This window comes from Saimiri boliviensis, chromosome 1 (genome assembly GCF_048565385.1).
Source record: "Saimiri boliviensis isolate mSaiBol1 chromosome 1, mSaiBol1.pri, whole genome shotgun sequence".
NCBI lineage: Eukaryota > Metazoa > Chordata > Mammalia > Primates > Cebidae > Saimiri > Saimiri boliviensis.
In genome coordinates, this window is record NC_133449.1 from 231,565,215 (window position 1) to 231,575,854 (window position 10,640).

The 10,640-nt window shown below is 48.9% G+C and overlaps 1 protein-coding gene across 1 annotated transcript; it reads left to right on the forward strand.

Annotated features, from left to right (window-relative positions):
* Window positions 1-585: 585 nt before the first annotated feature.
* On the forward strand, window positions 586-10,230 carry OTP (orthopedia homeobox). Its single transcript, XM_003920821.2, has 3 exons — window positions 586-786; window positions 2,073-2,482; window positions 8,172-10,230. Exons 1-3 carry the CDS (start codon window positions 750-752, stop codon window positions 8,700-8,702), a joined length of 978 nt encoding a protein of 325 aa, XP_003920870.1. The 5' UTR covers window positions 586-749; the 3' UTR covers window positions 8,703-10,230.
* Window positions 10,231-10,640: the final 410 nt, after the last annotated feature.

A 10,640-nucleotide genomic window follows, 5' to 3' on the forward strand; every position in this document is an offset into this window, starting at 1 on the left:
GTTGGGGCTCGTATAGGCCCCGGGGCACAGCCAGGGCGCCTGGACAGTCCAGGCGCAGGCCTGCTGAGCGGCGGCGAAGTCTAGGCGCTGTCTGAAGGCCGCGGTGTGCCCTCGTCGCGTCCTGGGCCGGCGGGCCGGCGTAAGCTGCAGACCAGTGTAGCCCAGAGCGCGCAGGTGGGGGCAACTCTCGGGTCACGCCAGGGTCACGGCCGGCTCTGGCCCCTGCTTTCCCCCTTCCCCAGGAAGGTACTAGCTCAGAGGCACAGACAACGCCTTTGAAGCGCCCAGGGCTGGCCAAGGGGAAGGAAAGGGGAACCTGGAGAAAACCGCAGGGAAGAACTAGCGGGAACCGGGCCCAGAAGCTCAGGGCGAGGCCGAGGCGGCTTACGCTGCTTCAGCTCCTGATCCGGGCAGGAGTTGCCAGGGCTGCCGCCGCCGCCTCCTTCGGGCGGGCGCAGGCGGGCGGGCGGAGTGGGGGACTCTCCGGGCGCTGACATTTCCAGGCTGCCCTCCTGATTGGTCCCCTCGCCGAGCTGCTCACGGGTTCATTCAACTGTTAAGCACCTCCCCGTCTCTCTAAAGGACATTATAATGCAAGAAGCCCCCTTTTTAACCACAAACCGAATTTTCTTTCATTTAGGTGATCTATATATATCTATATCGTATAGCTTATAGCTTATATCTATTTTAAATAACTTAAAGCCGCTAAAATTTGGGGGGGAACAGCTTTCGCCCTGGAGCGGTGCGCGATGCTGTCTCACGCCGACCTCCTGGACGCCAGGCTAGGTGAGTGCGCGCCTCTCGACCGGGCAGCCAGGAGAAGCCGGGGCAGGAAATTGTCAATTTGTTCCTTATTTTACCTTAATGCGACCTAAATGGACTAATTTCTTTAAAAGTAATTGTGCTGCATTAAAGTTTAATTTGATTTAACATCGCCTTTAAAAAAAAAAAAACCTATGGAATATGTAGATCCAAGAAAGGAGTTGGGGACTGTTGATACTTTTTGTTTTTCTTATTTTTCTCTTCCACCCTCCCCCCGCCTTTTTTTTTTTTTTTATACCCCGTGATAATTTGTTTGGAGGTGTTTCTCTCTCTCTCTTTTTCCTCTCCTGTTTGTTTTGATTTGGGATTTATTTATCCTTCCTCCCCACCCCCCGTTTCTCTCTCCACACTACCTTCTTGTCTTCTCTCCTCGTTTTCTAAGTGTGGTTGAATTTGTAAAAAATCTGGCATAAAGGAGAAGCTGCTGCCATCAAGGCGGATTTGCTAAGTGTGCTGGCTGAGAAGGAGAGAAGACAAATTCAACCTCACAGGCATCCCACCTTCTGCAAGGGATTCGGCGTTGCCAATGGCTGAGAGGAATGCGCCTTTTATTTCTCTGGAAAGAAAAGTTGAAATATCTAAAGTTTGATTCACGGTTGTCCATAGAGTTCACTCGAATTTCCTTAATGCTATTTGGGTTGCTGGGCTCTGGGTTTCCGGATTGGGAATCTTTGGTGATGGATGTGACTCCATTTTCCAAACACTTTCTTTGATTTGAGGGGGAGGCGGAGCTGATTTGGGTTGATTTCGGGGGGTGGAAAGCTTGGAGGTTTATTCATCTTCCAAAAGTGAGAAGGAATCGGCTGAGGGCCGGAGGTAGAGTTCGCCAGACTGCCGAAGCGCACGTGCCGCAGCAACCGAAGAATTGTTTAATTTTCTTTCTGTCCCCCGCCCCCCGTATCCAAAGATTTGCTCTCGATTTTCTGGGGCGCCGAGGGTACGGTTTATAGAAGAGATTCAGAGGCATGTTTTATTGCCAGGACCGGTAGTGTTTTATTGTGAGAGAGACGAAAGATTGTGCTGTTTACTACGGAAGTCTGCTGCGGAGAGGGCAAGGGGCCGGGAGATGTTATTCCAACCCTACTGTACAAATTCTGGGGAACCCAGCTGAGTACCCCGGGATTTTCTTCCTTAGGGCAAGCGTGGGTGTGGAGGGAGCCGAGGAAGGGTGAAAGGAAGGCTGCACGGGGAAGACAGCCCCACCTGGCATCGCCAAGAAAGTAGTGACGATGAACCCCTTGCCTCCTTAGGTATGAAAGATGCCGCCGAGCTTCTGGGCCACCGGGAGGCGGTGAAGTGTAGGCTGGGCGTGGGGAGCTCCGACCCCGGGGGCCATCCAGGGGACCTGGCGCCCAACTCCGACCCAGTGGAGGGAGCCACTCTGCTGCCCGGGGAGGACATCACCACAGTGGGCTCTACTCCGGCCTCGCTGGCGGTGAGCGCCAAAGACCCGGACAAGCAACCCGGGCCTCAGGGCGGCCCGAACCCCAGCCAAGCCGGCCAGCAGCAGGGCCAACAGAAGCAGAAGCGCCACCGGACGCGCTTCACCCCCGCACAGCTCAACGAGTTGGAGAGGAGCTTCGCCAAGACTCACTACCCCGACATCTTTATGCGTGAGGAGCTGGCGCTACGTATCGGGCTGACTGAGTCCCGAGTGCAGGTACGCGGGGCTTGGGCTCTGGGACAGAAGGCAAGGACCGGGCGGGAGGATTTGGGCAAAGGGAGCAGTATCTTCCCTTCCCCTGTGGAGATCCTGGGCTGCGTTCAGGCTGTCTGTGCGTTCCTGTGTTGAGTTATCTCCTTCTCTACCCGGAAACCGGTCCCCATCGCCATCCCCAATGGACACGCAAGGCCCCTGTCTCGGGCCGGTATAGCTACAACCCGGAAGAATCTCCTCAAAATCGAAGCCCAGCATTATCGGGCTACAGGGTTAGCCTCCTCCTCCTGAGAAGGCAACCTCAGCGCCCCGTCTCCCCACTAGGCCGCCCAGTCGAGCGCACCTCAACACCTGCTCCTGTTATCGACAAGTATCACTCCCTAATGAGTTTGTGTTTTAGCGTTTGGATAAAAGGAGGAATGCAACAAATTATACAGAAAACAAGAGAAAAGAAGAAATAAGGAGAATGGGTGCCTTTTAAAAAACCCAGGTTTCACAGCGTGGATTTATGAAGTATCGACCTCCCTTTGCACTCAGGCAAAATATTCCTAGTTTTGATGTTTGCAAAGGGTTTGAACTTTTATGGTCTACCAATAAGCTGGGGACAGCTGATGAGATTCCCACAGCCGGTGAGCCCCTTTTTGTTTTGGAGCCCGCTAAGGAAGCTGGGGTGGGGTAGAGAGATAAAGGTTTTCTGTTGTAGATATCCGGTCTGAAGAGGGGCATTCGGGACGGGAAAGGTTGACAGGTAGTAGAGGAAATCATTGCTGACCCCTAATTCCCCTCCAACCACTCACCAAGCTGTAAATTTTATATAACCTAGAAAATTATACCTATAGCTTTTCTGAAAATTGGGGAATGAAAGCATAAGCCTAGTGAATCCCAGATTTTTTTTTTGTTCGCTTTTTAAAAGAATGAAGACAACGAATCGAATATTTTACGGACAGGTGCCTGGAGGTGAAATTCAAAGCGCCAGTACTTACTCTTGAGCTATCCATGGTGCTGAAAAAATCTTCTTTTGCCGTTGGTCGATGGTGTTTTCTGTACGATTTCCTGGGTGTCATCAACCTGGTCAGTTTGTTAAACCAGCGCTACCTACTATTATAAATTAACTTTAAATCTTAGTTACTTTACATTTTATTTAAGAAGCAAGAGATGAGAGCGTCCATAATCACAGCGTTGAATATTTCTGTCTCCATTTGGCATTTCAAAGATAGTCTAAACGGAAAAAATAGAGCATGCGTTTTCTGTTCTAATAGTAATTGAATATAATTGGGGATTTTAAATGGTCAAGTTAATAAAGTAATATTGATTAACATAATGATTAACATTTTTATTCAATATAAGTCTGGGTGGTTTTGCTAGTGAAAGGCCTAAACAGTGATCTCCTAAAACTACACACTGAGAGAGTGCGAACTGCACAACTGTAAACATATATTGATAATGTTCTTCAACATTTTTACCTTTCACCTTTTAAAAATACCTGAAGTTGAGTTTTAACCTTTACATAAATATACAATTTCAATACTTCCACCAACACCGATGACAATGCTTGCTTGTAGGTTCGTTCTTGTGGGTTAGAAAGTCATAAATTTTGTTTTTTGTCCCTTAAGAGAAATACTATCTATTAATTCTTGTTTTAAAGGGTAAAACACTGTGTCTTAACCTAGACATACTGGCAATTAGTTTAAATTAAAATAGAACTTAGAATCACAAATAAAATATAATTGAACAACTGATTTTATGAAAAAGGAAACGAGGTCTATTAAACTTTATTAGGTCTTCCAAAGGTTAATGACAGTTATTCTTTTAATAGAAAAAGTTATAAATGAAATAAAATATAAGCTATGTAACATAAATAGTTATTTTTCAAAAAGTACAGAAAAGAATATGCAAGAAGAAAGAGACAAAGTACTCTAATTGTTCCAGCATAATGTTCAAGCAAAGATAATAGCTTGAGCCTGCTGATAGGCACAATTTAATAGAATGGCAATTTCAATATTTTTTAAAATAATGTTCCATAGTTTAAAAAGTAATCAGATCAACATAAACTTCTTAATTAACTTTTCCCAAAATGATTAACATTATGTAATGTAATGCAAAAATAGTTTATGTAAAATGTATTTACTTCACAATTCACTGTAACATTGCTCCTTGACCAAATTCAAATTAAATAGTAATTGGTTTATGTTCTTATTTGATCAGTGCTTCATAGTTTTCTTTATAGTTAACAGATTGCCACACACTCTTTTCTGTATGTGGTCCACTACACTGATTAAAAATTATCTAAACATTTAATTCATTGCAATTGTATATTTTTAAAGATGCTTTTTGATTCTACACTAAATTACCCAATATACTTATTTTTAAATCTCTATTTGGTATATATTATACTTTTAAGTATTTATTAAAGCATCTCTACTCACATGGAGGCCAATTCCATGTCTGATAGCGCTCCTCTTTTCTGGCTAGTGTAATAAAACCATTCCTTTTATAGCATGCCATTATTAGAAACCAATTTCAGAATTATTTATAACCTGGAATGGCTTATTAAGCAGCAATGTGAGAATCATGCAAATTATGTGATCAAATGCAATATAATAAGCATAATCATTAGTCTCTAGCACGGATTAATTAACTTTCAATATTTTATTTACATAAAAACCAAATCAGTGAAATAACTTCTGCACAGTCAGGCTTGCCTTTCAATATTTTATACGAACAAAAATAATGTGCTGTAATTCCATTGACCGTGTCCCCCAGAATGGCCCTGTCACCTGCCACATCTTAATAGGGGGACAAGCTGAGAGTATTTTCTAGTTTTCTAATGGAATGAGAAATTGCATTTTCTTCCTCTCCCAGCACTATTAAAGCGTAATGAATTCGGCCCAGAGTTCACGGCTGGCTGATCGAAATGAACCTGAGATCTAGGCTTTAATACAGTTTCCCAAATTTCCTCCCAAATCTTCACATTAATCATTGCTGGATTCTAGTGAGATCTTCATAAAGCATTTGCTTCAAGGGGGGGAAAAGTAATATTCTCTCTTTCTCTCCCTCTTTCCTCTATTTCTCAGCCATTTATAGCTGGGGGATTAAACGGGCTATATATTTTAAAATACATTTACAGTATGTCTATATTACTGTAACAGCAGATATCATGAAAGTAGATTTTTAGATTCCAACCTCCATTAGATTCTCACTGTTGTATTAAGCATTTTCCAAGAGCTGCATTTCAAACTGAATGCAAAGTTGGCCCGTGGCTGTGGTTAATATATTTCCTGGAGTTGTCATCTGCGCATTCTGAAAATCTCCCTTAGGTTTTGCCCGCATTTTAATCCGTCATGCTCTAGTTTTCAAGTGGAAACATTCACATTTTAAAAACATATGCATCGTAGCGTGGAACAGAGGTGCTCCGACTCCATGCAGATTTCCCCCCACAATTCCAGTAAGCCATGAAACATAAAAAAACTTGTAGCTGTCATTTGACTACTAACCCTCAAACATAATTGAGCATGATTTTTCGATTATTTCTATAATATTTAGTTCTTTAACAGCTGTTCTTTTCCGCCTGTGCCTGAGCAGAGCCTAGGTTAAAAAACCATCCTGGTAGTCGCATTTTCTATTGAAATTCTACTGGGCAACCCTCCCCTTCTTCTTTCTTTTTTCTGCTCATTCCCTCACACTCCCTCCCCTCAAACAAACATTTCGGGATTCACTGGCACTTGTAGGTTGTTAGGAACCGGTCTTGACTTTATAAGACACCTTTCAAAACAACTCGGATGCAGCTTGTCAGGTGTGGGAACCGTTTGGTCACAGACACCGTCCCGTCTACCTCCCCCGAGTCCAGCCTTGGGTGGGTGCTGCACAGCGACTTGCGGTCTCAGGTCTTCTCGAAGTGCCTTGCTTTCCTCCTGAGAGTTGCTCTCCGCCTAAGGCCGCTAACAGCTCAATCGGGTCTCATTGATCCCATGCACCATCTAGAGCCCTGCTGCCTCATTAATCCGTTGTACCACCAGCTCAGGGGCTGCAGCTGGGAAGAGACGAGACCCGCTTCCCATTGCCGACACTGGGATACGCCGCAATCTGAGAAATGAGGTAGAAACCACAGGAAGAAAGTGGTAGGTGATGGCGCAGGCACGGTAGAAAGGCGACGGCCGGCCCAAAGCTGAGGGAGTATTCTAGACGGCAATGCCGTTAAGCATAGAGTGCGTCTATGCTTGCCTGGGCATGAACACACCACTGAACGTTGTTGGCTCACCGAGACCGAAGGCAGGTATTTCCATACCCCTGTAATACTTTAGCTTGCAGAGTAAACACTAAATGGGTTACATTAATAGTATGGATGAACAACCTTTTTGGCCACGGATATGGTGGTCAAATTGCGTTGGCCAAATTCTAAGAGGAAACTCAATCAGTACCTGAGCTGTGTCCCACATCATTTATATTTAGGCACAGTAAACTCCAGCTGGTTAGACTTTAAATTGCAAGTCTCCCAAGCAGGACTGCTGGCAAATTATTATTATTGTTATTTAAAGAGGTCACATTAAAATAGGGGGAGATGGGAGTTATCTTGGACTGGCAGCTTATGTGATAACTTTCAGGCAGAATTCTTCTGTGATAAAGGGTTTGACATGCCTGGGCAAATTTGCCTGGTAGGGTCTGAAGTTCCTGAGCCACTGTTAAGAAAAAAGAGAATAGGAAGGCTATTTTCATTTGGAGTGTATTTTATCAAACTCATTTCCCTGAAAAAGGACATTTGGGTTTGTCTAAGCAAAATTAAATTTGACTCATATATCGAGTGGTGAAATGTGACTTCCTTTAATTCTTATTGGTCCGAACATTTGCTTTTAGTTTATAGATGAAATGGGGCAACATGAGGGAATCGGAGGCCTTGTTACTTGGGACCCTTAGTAAGTTCCTGAAAAGAATAGACTTGAAGGCCTCTGGGGCTCAGAGCTTTGGCAGCATGTTCCAGGACACTCGTACAGCCCAGACGAAGGTGTCCACAGAACGGTCTGGGATTGAGGCACGGAGAGTTGTAGCAGTAGAACCAAGCAGTATGGGAATGAGAAGACACGGTGAAGACCCAAACCACACTGTAGCTCAGTGGCGCTCACTTTCTCACGCAGATCACTATATTAACCTCTCTGCTTGTCAACCGTGGCGTTAGGGGTTTTCCTTTGTCTTTCGATTTTGAAACTATGTCATCCATGGCCCCTCATCAATTTCCAAATTTCCAGCGTTTCTGAAAATTCTATAGCCTATCAGTGTTATAAGGCATGCTATTAAGCCACATGGGTACACATGTTTATCTTCATTTGTACACCTGTGGGTCGAGCTTTGACACATGCCTGACTGCAGACCTGTGAATCCGTGCAGTGCACAGAATGTGCAGGGGCGTGGTGAAGACTGCACACCTTGGTGTGTTTGCACAGTGCGTAAACGCTGCGGATCACGAGCTCTCAGGAGCACCGGACTCCGCGCCTGGTGGGTACAGGGGGCACCAGCTGCCAGGAGCTGTTGGGGAGCCATGGCTCCGACTGGGTTTAGGGGTGCGTCGGGCCGATGGCACTTGTTTCTCCCGGGGCAGAGCGGCTGTATCCGACGCGGGTTTCTGGAGCTCAAGCCCCAGCTCCCCGGCCGCCCAGCCGACTAATAGCGCCCCATCTGTCTCCCGCCCCACCCGCTCCAGGTCTGGTTCCAGAACCGGCGCGCCAAGTGGAAGAAGCGCAAGAAGACGACCAACGTGTTCCGCGCGCCCGGCACGCTGCTACCCACGCCAGGCCTGCCTCAGTTTCCTTCGGCTGCCGCCGCCGCCGCCGCCGCCATGGGCGACAGCCTGTGCTCTTTCCACGCCAACGACACCCGCTGGGCGGCGGCCGCCATGCCGGGCGTGTCGCAGCTGCCGCTGCCGCCGGCGCTGGGCAGGCAACAGGCCATGGCGCAGTCGCTGTCCCAGTGCAGCCTGGCTGCTGGGCCGCCGCCCAACTCCATGGGCCTGTCCAACAGCCTGGCGGGCTCCAACGGCGCGGGGTTGCAGTCGCACCTCTACCAGCCCGCCTTCCCCGGCATGGTGCCCGCCTCCCTCCCCGGCCCCAGCAACGTCTCCGGTTCGCCCCAGCTCTGCAGCTCCCCGGACAGCAGCGACGTGTGGAGGGGCACGAGCATCGCCTCCCTGCGCCGCAAGGCGCTAGAGCACACAGTCTCTATGAGCTTCACTTAATGCAGCCGCGCCCCGGCCCGCTCCGCCCCCAGCACCGCCCCCGGGGCCGCCCCGAGGCCCTTCCGGCGCGCGCCCGGACCGCGGCGCTCTGCCCTGTCCCGCCCAGGTTTTCCGGCCTGTCTCGTTTTGCCCTCGCCTCTCTCCTACACTCGCTCGGGCTCACCCCTACACCCAGCCCGCGAGGCCTCCCCTCCGCCTGATTTCGCTCGCCCGCGGTCCAGGGTCTCCCGGCCGCCCCTCTTCCCTTCCCACCCAGGTGCCCCCTCGGCCCGGTCTCCAGCGCCTCAGCCCACCCTTCCCGCCATCCCGGACTCCCCGCTCGCGCTGGCCGTGCTCGTGCCCTTCTCCTGGCCTTCTGCCTGGCGGCGTTCCCACCCACACCTTCGACGCGACGCCTACGACCCCCCTCGCCCGCCGCCTCCCCTCCGTCCCCACACTTTGCGCCCCTCCTCCCGCGCCCGGCAAAAGCATCCTTCCCGCCATTTTATGTACCAGGGAGTCGACTCAGGATCTGAAATCAGACACCAATGGACTGGTTTGTGGGCAGAAACACACACACTCGCACTCTCGCTCACGCTCAGACGCTACACACGCGCGCGCACAGACACCTAGGTCACACGGACGTGTTCAAGGGACAGCACAATGTTAGGGATTTTTGTCTTAAAGGAGAACAAGCATCTGCTACCAACCGCCTCATCTGAGGGCCCAACTGTTATAATTTGATTTGTCCTTGTACTCTTCGAGCTCCTTTCTTTCCTCTCCCACCACCCTACCCTTGCCCAGTCCACCCGGTCACATCCGTGGAGCCCGCTCTTGGCTTGCAAGAGAACGCTTTTATTTGTTATTTTATCTGATTTTTATTTTCTCACGCACAGTTGTGTGCGGGTGTAGAAGGGAAGGCTTCTCCGGAGGCACACGATAGTGGATTGGGTGGCTGGAGTAGACTAAAGCAGTCATGTGACGAAGAAGAGGTGATCTGACCCATTTTGATAAGTCTTTATAAGGAGGAATAAAATAAACATGTAAGCAGAATTTTCTTTTGTAAAAGCAAAAGTCACATCTCTTCTGGATCCTTCAGGACTGGGGTTCGTTTGCTTCCTTTTCCGTTTCTCTCTTCTCGCTGCTCTGTGCCCTTGGTTGTTTTGTGGTGGTCCTGTCGTCCCTCGTGCTCCTCGGCCACCTGCCGGCCGCCGATGGGGGCACTGGGACATCTACAACCCTGCAACTTTGTACAGAGAAACACAATCAGCTCTTTCTGCATGTGCTGGTCAAATCCAAACCCAGAGAACAGAAGCGCTTTCAAGAATGAACAAATATGTGAAATAGGATGTTTTGTGTAGATAAAGCATTCTTGTTACATACTGGTCAATTTGTGATATGTTTTAACTTAATGTCTGTGTTTATTTATGGAATTCGGTTTTCTTAATAAATGTTTGAGCTAATATAAAGCATATTATTTGACTTTTCCGGACAAGTTTATATCAAGTTAAATGTAAATGGATAAAATAAAATCATTTTCAGTATGTGATACAGAGAATGATGGGTTTTGGTGTGACCTCGAACGGCGGGAGGGGTCTCGTGGGGGGAGGGGAGGGGCCGGTCTTGGGAATGGTCATATTCGCGGCAGTTGGCGGGGTCCGGGCGTCCGGGTCACGTGGGCCCTTCACCCTGTGGTGGGCTTGGGTTCCGTTTCTGGGGGCACGGTGAGATCTCCGCGGCGGGGAGGCGTCCTGGGTCCTGGCTGCGAGCGCCTCGCGCGCAAGCCTGGAGCCTCCCGAGGCTTCTCGGCCAACCTGGGCTTCCGAGGCCGAGGTGGGGCTCTGAGCGTCGCTGTCGGCGCGAAAAGCAGGGCCCAAGAGTTTCTCGGATGAACGGTGTCCCTGGGGCAGTGACGCGGAGGGCGCCTCTCGCGGGTCGCGTGCGCGTGATGGGGCGGCA